The 22,477-nt window shown below is 40.0% G+C and overlaps 1 protein-coding gene across 2 annotated transcripts in view; it reads right to left on the reverse strand.

Moving 5' to 3' along the window:
* cfap46 (cilia and flagella associated protein 46) overlaps positions 1-22,477 on the reverse strand; it is a 64,806-nt gene that overhangs the window by 36,624 nt on the left and 5,705 nt on the right. Inside the window, exons 6-21 of one of the 2 annotated variants that reach the window (XM_026190827.2) lie at positions 21,502-21,625; positions 20,779-20,873; positions 19,777-19,932; positions 19,492-19,591; positions 18,179-18,277; positions 17,563-17,753; positions 15,585-15,810; positions 15,199-15,316; positions 13,186-13,315; positions 12,516-12,634; positions 12,196-12,311; positions 10,515-10,627; positions 6,659-6,871; positions 4,509-4,710; positions 2,294-2,446; positions 673-783 (exon numbers count right to left, since the gene is read on the reverse strand). In XM_026190827.2, coding sequence (XP_026046612.2) covers positions 673-783; positions 2,294-2,446; positions 4,509-4,710; positions 6,659-6,871; positions 10,515-10,627; positions 12,196-12,311; positions 12,516-12,634; positions 13,186-13,315; positions 15,199-15,316; positions 15,585-15,810; positions 17,563-17,753; positions 18,179-18,277; positions 19,492-19,591; positions 19,777-19,932; positions 20,779-20,873; positions 21,502-21,625 — 2,266 coding nt within the window. Of the gene's footprint in view, positions 1-672; positions 784-2,293; positions 2,447-4,508; positions 4,711-6,658; positions 6,872-10,514; positions 10,628-12,195; positions 12,312-12,515; positions 12,635-13,185; positions 13,316-15,198; positions 15,317-15,584; positions 15,811-17,562; positions 17,754-18,178; positions 18,278-19,491; positions 19,592-19,776; positions 19,933-20,778; positions 20,874-21,501; positions 21,705-22,477 lie in introns of those variants that run through there. The other variant, XM_026190828.2, reaches the window with a different exon arrangement.

Genomic DNA, 22,477 nt, shown 5'->3' on the forward strand with positions numbered 1-22,477 from the left:
GTCAGGGAAGAGGAAATGATGAGAGGGTTGTGGGAATACAAGGAAGGAGGACTGGAATTTGGAAGGGAACAAAATTAAGGGAAGGTAGGGGCAGACAGGGGAGGGTTGGGGCAGGGCCAGAAAAGTGATTGAATGGAGGCAGAAAAAGAAAGGTGAGAAATAAGGAAAGGAGTGGTGAGTGAAAAGGCAAGAGGAGAAAGTGAATGCATGGGTGTAAAGGATGAAGCAGGAGGAAGAAAAAGAAGGACAAGGACCGAAAAGAATGAATGGACATATGCAGACAAGAAAAAAATGGCAGAAAAAGCAGGAGCGGGATCGTAAAAAGTGAATGGAAAAAGCAGAAACATTGAGGATCTGTCTTTACTGATAAAAGAATAAGAGGAAGAGTGAAAGCAGATAGAGGGGTGGAATAAAGCCAAACTGTCTAAATGAGCAATTTTCAACAGGAAACTAAAATAAAATAAATGCACACGTGCTAATCATATCAGAGGAGTGACAACCATAATCCTAGTAAAGCTGGATGATCAAGGTTGGCACAGTACTTTTTTCATTTACTGACACTACTGACAAATGATGAGATGCAGACAGGCTGCAAGGGCTCAATGGGTCATGTTGACATCTGTTGTTGCAATCTGGGCATCAGCTACTGTAGGAAAACAGAGAAATACATACTGTGGAGAGACTGGGAACAGAGAACTCCATATGCCTCGGGTTCCTATTGCACTGGAGCATCTCCACTCCAACCAGCACACACGCCATCACAGACATGTCCTCATTCTCACTCTGCAAACACAGTGGAAAACAACTCATACTCAGCTGAAATCTACTCAATATATACATACAGTTTAATTAACTGAAACTCATATACATATACATTTGTGTATAAATTACACATAAAGATGTAGTATAATTAAGATATCACATGTGTTCCAAATGCTGCGGAGATGCTCTTGTTGATAATGTATGACTTCCCATTGTGTGGAAAATGAGTCGATGAATGATTTATTGATTGCAATTAGAGATGAGCCGCTGTTATATTAACAGTGCAATTCCTAATTTGCATGACAAGAAGCGAACCTCATCTAGCTGTGAGTCAAAAACACATCAGGCCAAAGGAACTAATGTAGGGCAGGAGATTCTCGGCTGAGGAGATTACAGTGACTAATTGAACGGTCTGCTCGAATGACAAATCACACTTGTGTTTTCCCCGTGTTTTTGTCCCCCTCTGAAGCCGCACAATCATACGACACCTGGAGACAAACAAATACACTAGCAGATACAAAGCTTGAATATGAAAAGGGCGGATGCAACACCTACAGCATCACAGAGCATGTCAGCAGTCATCACAGTATCATAAGCACATTAATACTTTATAATAATGACATTATTATGTTATGACACTGAGCCACACAGATGACTCAGCAACAATCCATCCTATGTTACATTTGACGTATTTTGTCATGTAACAAGAGGCTTCCAAAATGACTGTTTTAGGCTTATCATAAACTATAGAAGGAGCATTAGTCTTAAAGTGACCCTCAAAGTGAAAATTAAAATAATGCATGCACAGGAGGGTAGAAAAATAGCTTTGTTCTTCTTAATCATTCTTGTCACATGAGGAAAATTGAATTGCTTGAGGGCTTACATCACTGAAGTTTACTTTTTTATTTCTTTATTTTTTTATCCACTTATGTCAACTCCATTGGAAAACTGCAAACGCAGCAATATAAAAAACACAACCTCCGAAGCATTAACCTAACCTAATTTGATTCTGTCAGGATTAATTTAGTCAAAACAGACTTGTTATTCCGTCCTGGCTCTGTTCTAGGACCAACCCTTCTGTACATATGTATATGCGCAAAGTCTAAAATGAGGAAAGCCTACATCTCTGTCCCCTTCATGTCTATACTTGAGAAGCCAGTGAGAACAGTGGCGGGAGCTGATTGAATCAGAAATAGCACGACATGGAAGCGCTGCAGGAGAGGTGGGTATGCAAGCAGCTTGCAGATGTAGAGAAAGGTCAAACATAAATGGACACAGAGCTGGTTTAAGTTATGTTGCCACAAACACTATTTATACCCAGTGACTCCTAGTTTAACAGTTGTTTGTCTGAACTTGTATTTGATATAGTGTTGTAATAAATCTTCGAGACTGTAAATTACACAAACTCTAAATTAACTCTAAAATGCTAACTAATTTTCAATGGTGATACTTGGTTTCGTGTGAATGATTAGGCCCTAGACATGAACTAGCACCCTTAAATGAACCTAAAGAGAACTGCTAAGAATAGTACCTCTTCTTTCAGCATATTCATCTTTGAACCCGTTTGCTGTTGCAAGAGCCCATGGATCTGCACCCATGTAGCCAACACCCGTTTTCTTGCTGAGATGGGGACAGTCTCCCCTGGGATGGTAGCATTTGATATGCGAAGGGCGTGCTCGCATAGCTAGGAGGAGAAGCAGAAAACAATAATGAGCTATCTGAGACACTTAACAGGTGTCAGTCAGTTATTATACATCATGATGCATAATTATACTTCCCTAATGCAAGCTACAAAGGAGTCAAAATTCAGTAAGACTTTGTTCAAGTTGGACACTGGATCTGACCCTGCTATACCATTAATAAAACATACACAGCAAAGGATAGTTTTTTCTTCTTTTCTTTAAAATGGAAATAGACACAATGAAATTTAGTGAATAATTCACTGATAACGTGTCTTTTATCTGAAGTTACAGCTGGATTTCATGGCTGACCATCAGAATACATCAGGAGAAAGGAAACAAGGTTTAATTGTCAGGCGAGAGAACAAAGAAATCAGTCTTCAACAAAGACGTAGTCTTGAAAGCAACATGTGATCGTGTCCGCACGTGTGTGCGTGCGAGTGTGTGTATAAATGGGTGGATGTGCAGAATAAGAAAATACATTTCCTGTTTTAAGAGTTGTGTGATGCTTCATCATATGTCATATATATCCAATAGAGAAAGATCTGATATTCCCCTGTTGGTGGTCACACTATCTGTGTTTGTCCAGTTATTGCCCTGAATTTTTTTGCATTCGGTGAGCAGTTGCAATTGTAATAGATGCAGTGACCGGCTGTTTCTTGAGCGGTTGAGCATGTAGTCCCTTTGTCCTGTAGGCGACTTGAAGTGACTGCAATCACTGTTAGACAGGGAAGGTTTACAAATAATTGCCACATAGTTAATAAATGCAGACAGAATGCCTTTATGCTGCAATAAATCTGAGTCAGTCTGCGCTGGTTAGGACAACTCATCTTTTTGCAATCAGGGACTTGACCCAAATGTGTTGCCAGCTCGTTTTTTCTCATTAAATTTGCCTATATAAGCAAGGCTGCCAAACACCTTATATCATTTTGCTGTTATGTTACTGTCCTGCAGCAACTACACTGCTATTTAGGGAGGTTCTGACTTGACTTTGAATGTGGATGGCAACAAATTTACAATTGTCACCAATTTATTTCAGCTAATTGCCAAACTATTACAAGCAGATATAATGGACAACTTGACCCCCGCCAATCACAAACTAATATCAGATTGACTCCATCTATGTCCCCTTTTATTGCTGTCTTGAACAACCAAAGGGCAAGTGACTGAGCAGTCACAGACCACTAAAAAAGCACCCATTTTAAAGCTGAGAAAGCTGAACTACAATTCAGTGCTCAGTGGCCAAATCAAGAGAGCATGAAGGCTGCTCTCTATACAAACAGACCATTGTTTGCATAAAGTAGAATCATATATACAGCTGGGGAGCATTTCAAAGGTTTCTAGTAAGTCCTGATGGTTTAGACTCTGATTTGGAAAGTGACAATTTAGATTTGAAAGTCTAAAACTTTTTTTCTTTTTAAAGATGTCAGTCTGTAAATGTTAAATTCACACTGTTAGCTGTGTAATATCTGCACAAAGAGATTAACGCTTGACTTTCTGAACACGTCTTGCAAACATTCAGCAAACTGCATTCAGAGATTGTACACACTGTGCGCTTAACTCTTTTCACAGATTCCAATCAGTTCTTAAGCTTTCAGCGCTGGGATTTTAGACATTGTTTTCATAGTGAAAAGATAAAAACTGAACAAAAACAAACTCAAAACACTCCAATCAGTCAGACACAAGGAAGATTCTGTGTTCTTCCACAACATCCATCCAAGAAGTTAGCAGGTTTCTAACTAAATATGCTTTGGTTAGTTAGAATGTACCATACATATACACCCTGTTAGTCATAATTACATGTTACATAACCTTTCTGAATACGTCCCTGTAGAGACAGTGGTCTAATTATATCTTATCGTCTCCACAAGTATCAGCCAAAATCAGCTCCAATCATCAGTGGCCCTGGAGATAGCTTTGCTTTAAAGAAATCCCAAGATAAACATATTTAATCTTGATGAAAATATCTCTATGACCTAACAAACTGCTTCAGAAAATCCTAGGTCAGGAAGTTTTAATATAACTTGTGTGATATAAAGAAAAGCACAGCCACATTAAGAGACTCACCTCTAATGCCTTGTGGACATCCTGGAGGCCAGCAGGATCTAAGAAACCCCCACAGGTGCTGGCAGCCTTTGCTATGCCCTTCTCAGCTCTTTTTTTGCCCTTGTCTTCTGCTGGAGCTGGCACAACGCTGTCTGGCCCAAACAGAGGCTGAATCAACCCTTGGGCCACAGCATCACACAGCAGCACAAAAAGAACACGGTTCCTGAGAAACACAAACAAATAATGTTCCCCTCACCACAGATTTGGCTACGAAAAAACTAAGTGTTCCTTGGGTCACATGTCACATGAGAATGCCAGTGTATTCTAACATTTGCACAATTATTGTTATGCCCAAGGAGAGTTTGGTCTGTTCTCATGAACGCTTCACTGCTTCTTTCTATAGCCAAAAATAAGAGCAGTGCTTAAATGGTCTCCTCTGCTGTCAGGAGCAACAAAAGAAATAAGCTTCAGATACGTTTCTGAGGATGAACGCACATTTTGTAAGTTTTACTTGAACTGAAGGACTTTGTATTCACTTTATTCCACAGAGAGTAGATAAAGAAATGTCTGGCCTGATGAAAGTCTTTCAGAACGCACAGAATAAGATAAAATGTGTGTGATCATCAGTCTAAAAACATTTTCATTTCTAAGAAATGCGGAACAATGTACTGATGAATAGAGACAGTGTATCACCAAAAACAAAGAAACACACACAAATGCAGAAAACTATTAATTAATTGTTGGTTAAGCAGCTCTAACATATAAAACAAATAAAAACAAGAAGCACTCCATCAAGGCAGCTCATTCTCTGGGCAGTATTTACTTTTAAGGGAAAGGTATTGTATGTTATAGACATACAATAGCTCCATAATCATATAGCTCTCTATGTATCAACCTATTGAGCTTGAATAAGTGGTCAGAGGTTTTAAATTGCTACATGTTATTTCCTATGTGTTGACAATACACACCACACATGTAAGAATCAGAGTTTATACGTTATAAGGCTTTTTTTTTTTTTTGCCAATTTTAGACCAATAAGTCGTTAAGCTGACCTTAGTGGATGTAAAACAAATTTTAATGGATTGTTAACAAGAACTGAATCTGCACCAAGTTTCATTCAAAATGTTTCAAGCTATTGTATTTACAGACAGAACAATACACATTCAAAGGCTACCAAAAAAACATAACCACCTTGGGGGAGGTAGAGAATAATCAAAATAAAATGTAAATAATAATGTAAATAAAATGGATGAAAACCAAAATGTGTTTTGTCATTTAGAGGTTGCTCTTATTTGCTCAACACACAATGTATTTACAAAACATATTTATGTGATTTCATCTAACTTTTTTAGTTACACCAGCAAGACATAATATCCTGTGTAATTTTCTCTGTTTCAGCTAAACTACAAAGTGCGAGGAGCTGCAGGTGTCATGCTGATGAGGAAAGATCCAAAGCAGACAGAAAACTAGCTTGGGCTTGCAGGGACTCAAAAGGCACTATAATAACCAACTAAAAAAAAGAGTGCTGCATAATGATAGCATTTCAAAAGGGTAAAAAATAAGAACACAGACTGGTATGAAATGAAAACAACCTGACACAGACAGAGACAAAGACACAGACTAAGAAGAAACATATGAACTTAATCAGAATCTAAGGGAGCATCGAATAACTCATTTTTGCAACCACTTATCCTTGACCTTAGTGGAAAATGTCATGAAGTCGAGGAAAGGTGAGAAGAAGAATTTATAAGACCACAGAAAATGCATTATGCTCTGAGAATCCAGCTGAACATAGAATATACTCACTATATTAACAATGTGATGTCTCCTGGATGTCTGCTGTGTTGAAACTACCAAATACATATCTTGGAGCCTATCCCAGCTGCCCTGAAGCAAAAACTAATTTAATGATAATCCTAAGTGCTGGCAAAAACAACAACGGGTATAACTAACGTAGCTCATGACCTTGATTTAGAGAAGTAATGAGTAAGAACTTAACAACTTGATAAGAGGCAGATTTCATCTAGAATGTCATGGATTTTGTTTCACAAGTTTTTCTGTGGTGCTTTTACAGTTCAGATTCTCAGGGTGTGTTTTAATTATCTTTATGTTAGATTAGTGAAGCTGTGACACCGCAGGTAAGGTATAATTTTCTAAAAAAAAAAGCCTACCCAGTGTACCCCGTCTTCTGGAGCATGTCCACAAGACTCTGGAAGGTGGGAAGCAGGCGTGTGTATTCCCTAGCTGCCAGCAAGTGGCTATTGTAATTCCACAGGTAAATGGCTGCATTAGCTACCACCCACGACTCTCCGATCTCTGCTCCGAGCTCCCCTGCCCGCAAGAAGTTGGAGGTGGTGTAGGCACATAGAGCCTGGATCCAGTCCCTGGGTGAGAGAAGCACAGAAATATAGAAGAGAGTGAAAAAAGGATAGAAAAAGTACTCTTTGTGCGTGTTTGTGTGCAGTACAATATTTTCAATTTCATCTTTAAACTTGTTTTAGCATGAACACGTTCATCTACTGAAGGAAAATTACTCAATCAAGTTTTTACAGAATTTGCAAATTCTACTTAAGAAGGTATTCATCTTATTTCACAGTAACAGCTCGCAGCCCTTGTAATTCTACAATATGCCAGAAATAGATTTCAGGCAGGTCTCAGGCACAGCACATCAGTACAGTGATTTCAATGGTGAATGCCATGTGTCAAGTCTTGTCAAGTCAATAAAGAAAATAGGCTGCTGTTTTATCTAATACAACGATGGCTGGAATCCAAGAAAGAAGACAAGATGGAAAACACTCTGGAAAAATAGAAAATAAAAAATATCAGATTCTGGATGCACATGTCCATTTATCCAGTTTGCCCATTTTCCAGTCCCAAAATATATTAAACAAATGATAAATAATAATATACTATAGTGACCCTGACCACCATAATGCTGATCTCACTATAACAAGCAATGAGGAGTATCTGATCCTTACCCTTTAACTACATTACACAAGATATCTGAACCCTTCTTCCATAACATCTGATTGCTTTAGAAATGTTCCCAGATCAGGTTTGAACTCTTAGTTTGACAAATAAGGAAATTAAGCTCATTTAATTAGTAGGTGCAAAGCAGAGTACTCGATTACTGTTTAATTGTAAGAGTTAATGTAACTGTTTAGTTTCAATTAATCAGGTATTTAGATGCTTTTTCAAAGAAGCAAACAATTTCTGGTAAATATGACGGTATTTCTCTGCTACTTTTATTTTGATGGAAGAAAAAGAACAAGACAAAAACTCATGACCTTCCCAATGTTTGTGTCTCCCCCCCAACTCTTTGGCACACAGATGTGTACAAGTGGAATGTACAGTGGGGCAAAAAAGTATTTAGTCAGCCACCGATTGTGCAAGTTCCCCCACCTAAAATGATGACAGAGGTCAGTAATTTGCACCAGAGGTACACTTCAACTGTGAGAGACAGAATGTGAAAAAAAATCCATGAATCCACATGGTAGGATTTGTAAAGAATTTATTCGTAAATCAGGGTGGAAAATAAGTATTTGGTCAATAACAAAAATACAACTCAATACTTTGTAACATAACCTTTGTTGGCAATAACAGAGGTCAAACGTTTACTATAGGTCTTTACCAGGTTTGCACACACAGTAGCTGGTATTTTGGCCCATTCCTCCATGCAGATCTTCTCGAGAGCAGTGATGTTTTGGGGCTGTCGCCGAGCAACACGGACTTTCAACTCCCGCCACAGATTTTCTATGGGGTTGAGGTCTGGAGACTGGCTAGGCCACTCCAGGACTTTCAAATGCTTCTTACGGAGCCACTCCTTTGTTGCCCGGGCGGTGTGTTTTGGATCATTGTCGTGTTGGAAGACCCAGCCTTGTTTCATCTTCAAAGTTCTCACTGATGGAAGGAGGTTTTGGCTCAAAATCTCACGATACATGCCCCCATTCATTCTGTCCTTAACACGGATCAGTCGTCCTGTCCCCTTGGCAGAAAAACAGCCCCATAGCATGATGTTTCCACCCCCATGCTTCACAGTAGGTATGGTGTTCTTGGGATGCAACTCAGTATTCTTCTTCCTCCAAACACGACGAGTTGAGTTTATACCAAAAAGTTCTACTTTGGTTTCATCTGACCACATGACATTCTCCCAATCCTCTGCTGTATCATCCATGTGCTCTCTGGCAAACTTCAGACGGGCCTGGACATGCACTGGCTTCAGCAGCGGAACACGTCTGGCACTGCGGGATTTGATTCCCTGCCGTTGTAGTGTGTTACTGATGGTGACCTTTGTTACTTTGGTCCCAGCTCTCTGCAGGTCATTCACCAGGTCCCCCCGTGTGGTTCTGGGATCTTTGCTCACCGTTCTCATGATCATTTTGACCCCACGGGATGAGATCTTGCGTGGAGCCCCAGATCGAGGGAGATTATCAGTGGTCTTGTATGTCTTCCATTTTCTGATGATTGCTCCCACAGTTGATTTTTTCACACCAAGCTGCTTGCCTATTGTAGATTCACTCTTCCCAGTCTGGTGCAGGTCTACAATACTTTTCCTAGTGTCCTTCGAAAGCTCTTTGGTCTTGGCCATGGCGGAGTTTGGAGTCTGACTGTTTGAGGCTGTGGACAGGTGTCTTTTATACAGATGATGAGTTCAAACAGGTGCCATTCATACAGGTAACGAGTGGGGGACAGAAAAGCTTCTTACAGAAGACGTTACAGGTCTGTGAGAGCCAGAGATTTTCCTTGTCTGAGGTGACCAAATACTTATTTTCCACCCTGATTTACGAATAAATTCTTTACAAATCCTACCATGTGGATTCATGGATTTTTTTTTTCACATTCTGTCTCTCACAGTTGAAGTGTACCTCTGGTGCAAATTACTGACCTCTGTCATCATTTTAAGTGGGGGAACTTGCACAATCGGTGGCTGACTAAATACTTTTTTGCCCCACTGTATCCAATACTAGGTCCATGCCAGTGCACATATTAACCTTGGGCTTCAGTCACACAGGCTTAGAGGCCGGTGAGTGGTGGCCTGGCAATCGCATTATAGAAGAAACTGGAACCCTTATTTTGTACCAGGGTCAACCAGGAAACTGAGGAATACTTCCTGGTTTCCTGGTTGTGAGAGGTTGCTGGAATGTGATGTGAAATCAACTCTTTAGCCACAGCCACAGCCCAAGAGCAGTCAGTGATCCCCTGATAACCAGCTAGGGAAAATGTTTATTCCCCAGCTGGTTGGTTAATGGTTGTGGAAGGCATGCTGTCACTAAGTGAAAGTGGTTATGAGGTATATTGTAAAACCTTGCCAATACTTTAGCCGCGAGCAGACTTCTGCAGTCTCTTCTAATTTGCATGGAAAATGCCAAGTAGTTACCAAACACTTTCCAACTGCTCACTAAGTATTTGTGAAACTGTGATGGAAACTGGAAAAGTTGCCCCTTTTGAAATGTGTTGGTTTTAGTGGAAAGTCACAACTTTTTCTTAGAATGCAAATGATCTATCATCTGTGTCTCCCTGTTGTGTAGCACTTTTTCGGCATAAATTTGCAGACAAGTCTTCCAAGCATGTCTCTAGACCTTAGCTAGCAAGATGGTGGATCGAATGGCTTACAATGTGGAAGTATACTTTGTGCCAGGATCACATTTTGAAGAAGCGCCTGCATGCTCAGTACAGCTCCACAACACCGCAACAGTGGTGAGCCCCACTGAAGTGGAGAACAATGTCGGTGCTGCAGCTATGCCATCGCTAACTTGTAATTTTAGCTAAAGTTGTCACTATGATGGAACTTAGTTCCACTGTTGCTACAGAATAGAGTGCACACCCTTGGGACAACATAACCACTGTGTGCAACCTAAATGCAAAGACTGCTTTTTCGGTACTCTAACCTTTGTTTTAAAAAAGTAAAAAATGTTGTTTCAAATTACTTTCATATTCAAGTTATAAAAAACAAGGTACAGTAAACAGCAAAGACACACAAAATCAAAATATCTGGTGTCCTGATACAGGTGTATATTGTGTTTTCACCTGTAAATAACCCACTGTGGATCCTCTTCTGACACGCAAAACTGTTTATCCTGTGGGGGGACAGCAGGGCTATTTAGCTGTACCCCCTCTTCAAGTAGCTTTTGGATAGTGGCCTGAACAAGAAAGAATACATTAATTTCACAAACTATAATATTAAAGATGACTTCCTGTTTTGACAACTTTATAATAAAAAAGAGAAAAACCTCCTGCTATGGGGATGACAGATTCTTTAAAGGTATTAAAGCTCAGATATACAGATCAAAGACAAAAAGAAATGACTGGTGAACATTTTATCCAGAGGTGGACAACTCGGTTAAGACAAGAGGAACCAGTCGTCATCATCAGACTGAGAAGAATGTAACTTTTGAATTAATGAAATCTAATCAAATTTTCAGAAAACATATCCCTGTGTCATAGAACAAAGGTATAAGAAAAGAGGCTACAGCGTGTGTCAGTTTTGGCAAGGTTGTGCCATGGGTGTGGATAGTTCTCTTCATTTTCTTTAAAGTGCTGTCAAGTTAACGTCTCTATAGACTTAATAAAGACTTGGACACATTTGATGGGAAGCACGTATGCAGAATAAGACAAACTCATGAGACAAGCACAGCAGTCTCTGACTCCAACCACTCACCAACAACTTCACAGGCTTGTTAAAACTCCCATAATGCACGTCAACTGCTGCAAGCAGTCTTTGTTTCTAATGGTGTATTTCAAAAGGATGGCGCAGCCTAAAAGAAACAGCTTGATCTAAGATCATCCACAAAATGAACATGAACACCTTATAACAAAAACATCTGAATTCAAATAAAGTTTCATTCAGAAGCTGGTGGCTAACAAACCAGGTATGGAGCCTTTAGAACCAGACAACTTTCAGTATGAAGAGTTTCTGTCTGATCTGCATAAGAACATATTCAATAATAAATCTACTGTCTTTAATTATCAAAAACAGAAGGAATATGAGCCCATTGATGTTACATCAGTCACTGTTCTGAATATACATTACAGTAGGAACATGAAAACCTTCAACTTCAGTTATTACTATATCATTCAAAATACTCTTTCAGATCATGCTGGAACATTACATTTTAAGAGAAACCAAGAAACCTCTCAGTGTGTTTACGATACTCATAAAAAAAAATAATATGGCACAGAACAGCTATCCTGCACTCACCAGACACTTGAGTAGTTACACCTTGCTAGTACCTGACTGAAGCCCCTTTGGCTTTCAAAACTGCCTTAATTAATTTTTAATTCTCAAGATGGTTGTTTGGGAAAATCCGAGCATATGAGCATTTCCTGAAATACTCAGAACACTGACACCATTACACATTCAAGTCACTTACATTACCGTTCTACCCCATTCTGTTGCTCAGTTTGGACCGGTCAAAATTTGCATTAAGCAGCAGTTGAACAGGTGTACCTAACAAAGTGGACAGTGCATTTCGCTGTGTTTGTTTAATCACAACATTCTTCAGTCTCCTCTCGTTCTGTTGACCATTGTGCAAGAAGCTTTTGCTCCACATTTTTTTTATAGTTCTATAATACTTGCCTGTAATGACTAATCAAAAGGGCCAACCTTATAATACTGGAGTTATAAGAAACCTGTTGGAGTGTGTTGGTTCCATCTGTAGGAACACAGGAGCTGAAGAGTGGCTGTGTGTATTAGTTAGTAAGAACAAACCTCAGCACTAATGAAGCGAATTTCAGCTAAAAGGCGCAGCAGGTGCACAAAGCTTTGACTTTCACTGGAACCGTGAAGACACTGTACACAGCTTTCCCCCTCTGAGTAGTTGCGCGCTGGAGAGAATTAGCAAAATATGTTATGTGAATAATCAGTGACAGATCTCCTGCTCTTTTTGTATTTAGCAATAGCACAAAAACCTAAACTATAGCCATAGGAGTATAAGCCTGACTTCTCATTACTATTCTGTATTCTGAAACTCAGTATTAGAAATATTTCTGTTATTTTAGTGTTACTCTTAAGATCATTCATCATCTTACTGTCAGTCTTCTTCCATCTCCCGTCATCATAAAGCAAACAGAATCCACAAGCAGCTCGGCACACATCCCAAACTTCATGCTTCCTGGCTGTCTTTGCTAATGTTGCCCACAGCCTCACTCTGAAACAGCCACGAAATAAAGATAAATTACAGATAAGTACTTTTTGAAAAGGTTAAGGTTGGGACAAGGGTACAGCTACGTGTTGTATATGATCGAATATTGTTTGTTTGCAGGGTCATGAATAATAAAAATCTGCTCTCAAGTTGTGATGGTTCTGCTGTCTCCTGAGCATTAAGTCTGCCATTAGTGACGTGCACATCTCTTTAACGGTAATGACAGGGGCAGACATGAGGAAATCAGCTATGCACTTTGAATAGGGATATTAAATGGAAGGGTGCAGAGTTATAGTTGCACAACAACTTTAACAGCAGAGAGGACCAATAGATCAAACATTCATTAGTATCTAATATTCGGTAAAAGCAAGAAGTAATAAATTCAACAAGCCATAAAAGTCTGATTATATAGGCAATTTTCCAACTGGGTTTCTGGGAGGTGTGACAACTAAAACTAACCGCTGAGAAAACTTTACACTGGTAGGATCATTTTGCTTACATTCATACATCAAAAGCACATGCGCAAAATTAATAGACTTGCATTTGCAAACACGCACATCTCTGTATGATCTGTATCGCTGCCCTGTTTGTCCAGGTGTCCTTCCACCCTCTGTATGGATGTAGAGTGATGCTGAGCCTTTGCAGCGAGCTGAGTCACTGGTCCAGATCCAAGACCGCCTGCGGGAACTAGACAAATGTTGAAACACTGCATAAGTCGAACCTGATTAATACCGGAAAAGCTTTTCTATCCCCCCCCCTTTTATTAGTAATGAAAATTATAGGTATGAATAAAAGGCATATTTATTCTAATGTACAAATTCTCAGGCTTACATGGCTTCAGAAGATCAGCATAGAAATTGTGACAAAGCTGCACAACTATCTGTTTTATGCAACATCCATGTAAGCAAAAGGAAACACAACTTAGGGCACTGAAGAGAAAACGGCCTATTTCCATTGCTAACTCTTTCAAACAGGAGCGCTGCTGAGCCCAATGTAATCAGATTAGATGGCAGCATATTCCAAATTTTTACTGAAAAGCATCTGCACCAACACAAATATGGGACTGAATTATGAATACACTGACTGTGTGTAGAGCGGCAAAATACGCAAGTGCCGGTGTGCTCACTTTGAAAGTTCAAACACACACACACACACACACACACACACACACACACACACACACACACACACACACACACACACACTTCTCACTGATGAACATCTTAGGAACTATAAAAAAAATTGTGGCACCATGGTGCACTTAATTAATTCTTGTAGTCCCAAGGGTTACTTTACGTGCTGGCTTTGAAGCTCACAACACAATGATTAAGTGGCTTCAACTAGGGCATGCTTAAGGTTCATGGACAAAAACAAGAGGTGCCTCTAGGGACCAAAGCTTTTAACCCGTGCCTGCAGTAGGAGCCCTTTGACAAGCTGTCAGTTTTTCCCCGGGTCATTAGGACTGCTGAATGTTCATTTGATGCTATGAAGCAAGGAGCCTTGAACAAGTGCGAGATCAAAGGCTCCCCCCAAGCTCTGGCCCTTCTGCTCCGTGATTCATCGCACACTGTCGATGTGGCTTTCACTGTTAGCAAAACTAGAACACACTCTCGAAGCAGTTTTTTTTCTGAGAAATTGCACACCACTGAGCAACAAAAGCTCAATGTGACCCCGGGAAGTATCTCTGAAGATTGTGGGTTAAATTTAAATGCAACACATCAGTGCACATCAGTGTAGGTCTGTGACATCCAATCAGCCTGCATGCAACAACTGCCAACTTTACTTATGACTAAACAATTGCGGCATGAGTTTGCATTCCAGGTGTGTTCTACAAATGTAGGAGGGCTCTGTCAGCACAAATCAGTGGGGTGTATCTAAGATCAAGTTGCTCACAAAGACATTCTGCTATGAAGCATTAGTACATATGTATGTTACAGTTCCAGATATGATTATACAATAATTTATATGGTCTCCTGGTCCTAGGCCATATGACTCACTAACAGAAGTAAGATTGCCACAGTGAACCCTTACCATGCATCCATGGCCAATTTAGAATCGCCCGCCCATGTTAAACCATGTTAAGTTTAATCTGGATGTTTTGAGAAATAGTACCTGACGCTCACACAGGCACAGGTAGAAAATGCAAACTCCACACAAAAAGCCTGGAGCCATCTTGCTGTGAGATGACATCACTAGCCACTGTCACCTTACTGTACATCACTGTCACATTTCTATGACAGAATAAATAGCAAAGATAGTAGCAGAACTGTAACTTCCAGGTGAAAAAGAAATACTGTCTAATTTCGGTTTCATTTATGCTCCAAAATAACTGTCCCAAAGGTATAGCTGAACAATATAACTTGCTTCTTCTTCTAGGCTAACCTGTCCTTCAAGCATGTATGCTGTCATTTTATGAAGTATTAACAACGTGCGTTATTCCTGGTGTAGATAAAAGAACTTCATTTCATTTGGACGTCTGTTTCAAGAGAACATCTTATTGCAAATCCAACATAAGAAAAAGTCTTAGTTTGGCTTTGTGAAAAGTGAAAGTAAGAAAGAGAATTCTGTACTTTTTGAAGTGTCATCTGCATCCAGGACCATCTGAAAATCATCAGGGGCCAAAAGAAGGCCCACAGCGACCAGGACGGGTCGAAAGTCTGTCTTATCTTGGGGCGGCATGTCTCTTGCCTGAGAAAGACATGGAAGAAGGGAATTAACTTGTAGACTAGACAGACTCTTAAAGCCCTTCAGCAACCACATTCAAGCAAAGCATATATTTTAAAAGTGAACTTATTTGAGCATATTATTAAAGCTCTAACACACCATACCCCGAAAGGTCAGGTATGTTTTAACTCAAAGTTCTTTAGCTTAACTAAAAACTCTTGTTTTCAGCAGCCTACTCTAAATGCGTTTTTGTTTGGTGTGTAATGTTACACAGTACAGATGGACAAGAAACCTGCTGCATAAGCATAGCAGCTTTATCCTCAATGCGGGAAGGGGTTTGGTAGAGGGTCTGCCTAAGCTGCAGGAGGCGGAAAGCTGAAGACAGGCGTTCTTGTTGTGTCCCATTGTCCAGCAGCATGGCTTTCTGAAAGTGAGTCAAAGAAGCCTCAAGGCGCCCCTCCTCCTCTTCAGTCACTGCCAGCTCTGAGTGGACTTGACAGCGCAGCTCCAACAACATACTGGAATAGTAACACACAATTAGTATGACTTAATACAGTCATGTAAAAAAGCAAAAGTAAACCCTTTCTAAATTCTGAGGTTCTACATATCAGAATGTAATAAAGTGGCTCTCAGCAGATTTTAAAATATGGAAAATACAGGTTCAGATGCACAACAACAACACATGATATGTTACATTGTGTCATTTTCTTTTAACACTAATGAATGAAGATAAAAATTAAGAAGCAGTTTGTAAAAAAACTCAGTACTGCCTTACTCTTTCCTTTCCAAGAATTAAGAGGGTGAGTAGCAGCTAGGTGCTGCTAATCAAATGCACTTGATTAATAAACCATCAGCAAGTGTGAGCACCTTACTAAAAGCAGAAGTTTTATCATTTTGTATGTCTGGAACATTCAGGTTTGTGCTAACAAAATGCCAAAGAGGAAAGGTATCAGGAATGATCTTAAAGCAGCAATTTTTCAGGGTGGGACGACTTATGAGGCCATTTCTAAACAACTCAAAGTCCATCATTCTACACGAAGCAGCTCACAGCAGCATGGTGATGAGAGGCCATGGGAAGTCCAATGAGAGTGCAGCATGCCAGTGAATGACTTTTGACAGGGTACTAAATATATTAGAGTTACCTAGGCAACTGTAGCCAGGAATTTCCACTAGTGATCAAATGGTAAATGACCTGTATTTATATAGCGCTTTACTAGTCCCTAAGGACCCCAAAGCACTTTACATATCCAATCATCCACCCATTCACACACTGGTGATGGCAAGCTACATTGTAGCCACAGCCACCCTGGGGCGCACTGACAGAGGCGAGGCTGCCGGACACTGGCGTCACCGGGCCCTCTTACCACCACCAGTAGGCAACGGGTGGAGTGTCTTGCCCAAGGACACAACGACCGAGACTGTCCAAGCTGGGGCTCGAACCGGCAACCTTCCGATTACAAAGCGAACTCCCAACTCTTGAGCCACGATCTCCCCATCAACCACCAGGTCACTAATGTTGTGCAACAGGTGAATTGCTTCCTGCGCGCACATAGCTTCAGCTCGAAGTTGATCTCACCAGAGATGTCTGGTGATTATGCACAGTGCCACAGCTGATGAAAATCAAACAGAGCATATCAGAGCAATCACCTCAAACCTCACAACCTTTAAGCACAGTGGAGGAGGGGTGACAATTTATGCTTCTTTTGTAGTCCCATAACCTGGGCACTTTGGAGTCCCTGAGTCTACCATGTAGAGGGAGGGTCAAATGTGACACCATCTGTCCAGTAACTAAAGCTTAGACCACACTAGGTCATGCAACAGGACAGTGATCCTAAGCACACCAACTACCCAACAGAATGACTGAAAAAGAAAAGAATAAAGGTGCTGCAACGACTCAGTCATGACCCAATTCCAGAGCTCAACCCAAATGAAATACTGTGGCAGGACCTTAAGAGAGGTGTGCATTTATTTGTAATTTAAGGCCTTTTTATTATTATGTAATCTTAGAACTGACGGATTATGTACTTTTTTATCACCAGTATATATTGTGGAAGTAAGGAAATGTATAGGTCTGTGTAAACTCTGTGTGATTATTATTCTGAGCAAATAATGACTTTCTCATATCAAATCATGGCTAGACTGGAAGTTTCTAAGAGGGCAACACTCAGCTAAACATATTCAGTGAAACATGAGTACAATAACGAAAAGCAGCCCGAAAAGCTCCAGGACATGCACACAAGGCCATGATGATTATGTAAAAAGATGAAAACCTTTGTGTCTCTTCCAGTGCCTGAGCGACCCTGAGCAGAGGTGTCTTGATGCATTTTCTGAGGTTGTGCTGCAAGAGGGGCAGGCACAAGTTCCACTGTGTAGCGCACACTGCCTGCACAGCCTGAGGGCCCCCCTCCCTCGCTGCAGTCTGCAGCCACTGATCCAGCTTGCCTATCTCTTTCAGCCGGGCCTGTGGGATAACAACTACAGATTGAGAATCTCTCCTGTCGCAACGACGGCACAACACTTCCATCACTTGGCAAGCAAATTTGGATTAAAGTGGGCTGAATATGTTGTATGTGCCAGTTCTTAAATGTGACAGTTTTCACAGTACTGTATAATGAGATTACATGATCCTACTTTCCAACATCGTTTTTTCTCATTACAGGGGAAAAAACTGCAGAACTTATATTAGGATGATTATAATTCAAAATCTTGACTTGTAGTTAGTCAGAGATACCTATTCAAGTCAGATCTCTGAATTTAATGACAATAAGCAAGCCATTTTACTGTAAAAAAAATTATTAAATGAAGCATCTGCTAATGGATCTGCTGCTTTCACTCTAACATGAGGGTAAAACATATGGATGATAATTCAAACATATGGCCAAGCACCTCTACACTAGCTTTGGAATAGTCATTCATCTTCATTTCTTTCTTCAGGAGGTTGATTTCACCTTGGACACATTCCATTACTAAGCGTTGGCTAACACTCTAGAAAGACAAAAATAACACATGTGAGGTCAGGAATCAGAGGATGGGCTGAAAAATGTACAAATTTGTATCACCAGATTTTATACGGCAGAAGATCCTCCATATGCAGCATCATTAATTATGTTGTCATTCCACATAATTCACTCATACATACAAAACATACAAAGCATAAAAAAGAGATTGTATAAGTGAAATGTAGGGTCTATAAAAAATCATCTGATTTCAAAAGGTTAGAATTTTTAAACTTAAAAAAAAATTATCATTTTGAATGAACACAGAAGCTTGTGGTAAATTCTAAAAGATATGGGTAAAGGTAAAGTTTCACATACAAAACTTGTACAGTGCTCACAAATGCTCAGTGTGTCTTACTTTTGCACGAATCTGCTCTTTCTGACAGTAGGAATCTCAGTCACTGCTGGTGAACGGCTGCGGATTTAAATACACCCTGATACACCCTGTATGTTCTATATTGCTCAAAGAAAAATGCAGCATCTCTGTAACTTTTATTAATAAGCCAGATATTCCCAAAGTCTGGGCGTGGCCTCCTGGTATATCAGAAAAAGTTTACAGCCTTGCGAACACGGGTTCAGATTTGGGCAAAAGAAAAAGTTCACATTTCTAAATAGGCAGTGACAGACTTACAGTAACTTTGAGAATGCTAAGTTACTGTAAGTCAAACGCAATTAATCTCACGTATTGTCAAGGGCCTGTTTTTATTATTAACCTTTACTAGAATAGCTTTGCATGATTCACAGCTCAAAATAATCCTTATTTATTCTGTGCTTTCCCATCAATTTGTCCACTGTCTGAAACAAACTGCTTTAGTTCCCATCCTCCCTTATTTCTTCTGATTGGCGGCTCCTTATAAACAGAAGGTTTAAACAGTTTGGGGGTACTGCTTCTGTGGTCACAAAAATTAGGGATATGTGCTCTCACTGACATCACAGGGAGCCAAGAGTAGAAACAGCAGAGCAGTGAGAGCAGTCTAAAGCCTGAGTCCCGGTTTAAAGTGATTAACTGTACGTATGCTAACCTCATTATTTAAACGTTACATAAGAGCACTCACCATTGTACCTATGACAAAAAATAAGGAAAGGCATAATAGGTCACAGTTAATGTCAAACCCATGCATAAATTTGCATATTTGTAAACTGTGTGCAGTTACATCTTCTGCCCCTACTGCCCGAGGTTTTAAGAGAATATCGGACACTCACAGCTTCTCCCGACGACTTTAGCTCTTTCAGACAGTCGGCAGCTACTTTCTGATGCTTCACTTGCAAGGCCAGCAGAGCCAACTCCAGGAGGAAGGCAACTCTGCAAATCCCAGATAAAACATAATTTATACAATTCACAATCCTTCAGTACAGTAATCTGAGACATGTACTGCCCCTGGGATAGCCATGTGTGGGTTTATGGTAGAGAGAGGTTTAGGAAGAGAACAGGGAGCAATAAAAGGTAATCTCGCAGGAGATTTGATCAGGACACTTTAGGTCACAGACCTGTCAGATGGCTGGATGGGTGTTGAGCTCTGAAGAGGACTGGAGTTCAGAGGTGTAGCAGGCTCTTTGCTACAGTCCACCAAGAGATGGAAAATCTCCTCAAGCCTAGTAGAATTCTCTTTTGTCAGCATGTCCTTGTTAAGTCCTCCCAACCTGCTACAACATCAGGAAAACTCTCTTTACATTAATGTACATGCATGTGAGCATCCAGAATTAAACTGATACTTTCATTTGCCCTTTAACAGACTCACACAAAACAGTGCATAAACCTTAGGCTAAATAACCTATATGGTGCTGACGACGGCCGAGTCTGACTTAGTCATGCTGTCACACTGAAATGAGGAGCCATAAGGAGCTGTGACATGTCGAGTACATGCCTGCAGAAATGGGCTGGGGGATGGGACTGTACAAGAATACGCCACACCAGCAGACATGGTACTGTACTACAAATGTGTTCAGGCCAGCAGAAAAACATGGCTGCCACAGGATGCGCTGAGAGCCAATGGATGATGGACCCGCTGACCTTTGTCTCCCAGTTTTTAAATGTATCTGGAGGCATAAAAATTTTAATATAAAAAAACCCCACAATAAAATCCTCACTCTAAGCGCTACATCTTAAGATAACATTGCAAAGAATAAAATAAAGACATACGCAGGTTAGAAACACGGAATACTAGATTTAAAATTTTTAGACCTTTAAACAAGATCATAACTGATCAGGTTTAGGACTCAACCTGCCTCTATTGTTAGAAGCATTGTAAAAACAATAAACATGCAGTCAATCAGAAAAGCCTGCTTTCAAACAGTTTAAGTTCCAAAGCAAGCATTTCTGGAGCAGATCAAGTGCTTCTTTTTGGTGACACCGTACATCTTGTTTTTCCTAGCGACAGATAAAAATGCAAACGACTTTCATCCTGACAGCACAAAAACGACACTTTCAGCAAAACAAACCCTCCAGCAAAAAAAAGCAAACATTTATATGAATGTAACTCAGAAACTTACTTTTTTAATTCCTGCATTTTGTAAATGACTGCTAACGTAGTGCATTCCCTGCTTGTTTCCAGGAGGACATCACTGTCTGACAGCTGGTGTCGCACCTAAGAAGAGTGAAGTCGGAAGTTATGCTTTATTATCAGGTTATGACAGGGTTGAATTTTATGATTAATGTCAAGATCAAGGAGTTTAGCGAGCTATTGTTATGCATGTAGTGCAAATAAGACTCCTGAAGACATCTGAATGGTGTATTTTCATATTATAAGACTTGTATAAAGATACAATTAAAGTTTAAATAGCATTCGTTCTGAGGTCTGATACATGGCAATCTTAATGCCCCCAAGGGTGAATCAGAAGCTCAACCATGAAACATGAGCCAATCATGTTGCTGTGTTGAGTAGGTATCAACACGCTTATTGTTTTTTTTGTGTTACTGCATCTATAATGTCTACTCTAATTAATGCTTTGTTAACTGCTCTGTCGGGACACAACACGTGTTGAATTGGACACGGACAGGAGAAGTACAGCTCTAAACTTTATTTGGGGCAATGTCACAAACCTTTAAGGTAGTTTTACAGAACTTTAATAAATTTATTAGACCACTTCTGTGTAGATATATCAATATCTACTTAAAAAGTATCCACCTAAAAAGTAGATATTGAGGATATATTTAGTTATTACTGAATGTATAAGCAACCAAAAACTGCCATGAAAGCAACATGCTGTGTTTACCAATAAAGTAAAGAGTCCTGGGTAAAGTTTTGGAGTATGCGACTTGATGAATTCTTCTGTAACTTTTGCAAAACTTGTTGCATCCTCAACCTTCTTTGAGTCCACAAGACATTTGATCAGGTGCCTGAGCAGAAACAGAGACAGAGAGCAAACATGTGGGCATGTGTCAGTGCTATTAGCCAAGTGCTCAGTTTTTCTATGCTACTGAACATTCAATGTAATTAATATGCCAACAATCAAATAACAGCCTTTCTTTTCTGAAGCTTGTCATGTTCACACTTGTGTGGCATGAGCTATCTGATATTACTGTGCTGGTGTTGTTACTACAACATAAGTCATGTTATTCAAGGACTATCTTAGGGGAAAAGACAGCAGTGGGTGAAGGTGCCTTTAGGGCGTTCTGGCAGAAAAGCTTTCTGACAAAAACACTCTAAAGTAGAAAGGCTTTCAGAAGTCAGGGCTACAAAGTTAATGTGAGGAGCAGGTTGGTGGTGGATGTATGGATCCGCTTCACCTGACAGACTGGGTAGTTTGTTCTGTGTAAAACCAAAAGTCAATGTTCACTTTTATTTTCTTGTACTCAGTTCAAGAATATTTCTATTATTTCAGTTTAAGTTTGGTTTGGTTTAGGAAAGGACTGTGGTCTGGGTTGAAACTGTGCTCGTCTGTGGATGCACACAAAACACTAGTCACAACTACAATGTGACATTGATTGTCCTGAGGCAACATATATAAATATATATATATGTATATATTTATCCCACCACAGGGATATCAGACAATGCTTGCCTCCATGGTCAATATGTAGCTTGGGTTTTAGACTTCCTGTCATACTAATACTAATACTAATATTAATGTACATAATATAGCAACATAATGAGCCAAATTTACTAAAGGGAGCAAAATAGCATGCAAGTGCAATCACCAAATAGGCCAAATTATGGGTGTGGTTAGTTTTATGGGTGATTTTTAAACA

Source organism: Astatotilapia calliptera, chromosome 13, assembly GCF_964374335.1.
Source record: "Astatotilapia calliptera chromosome 13, fAstCal68.1, whole genome shotgun sequence".
In the NCBI taxonomy this organism is placed as follows: domain Eukaryota; kingdom Metazoa; phylum Chordata; class Actinopteri; order Cichliformes; family Cichlidae; genus Astatotilapia; species Astatotilapia calliptera.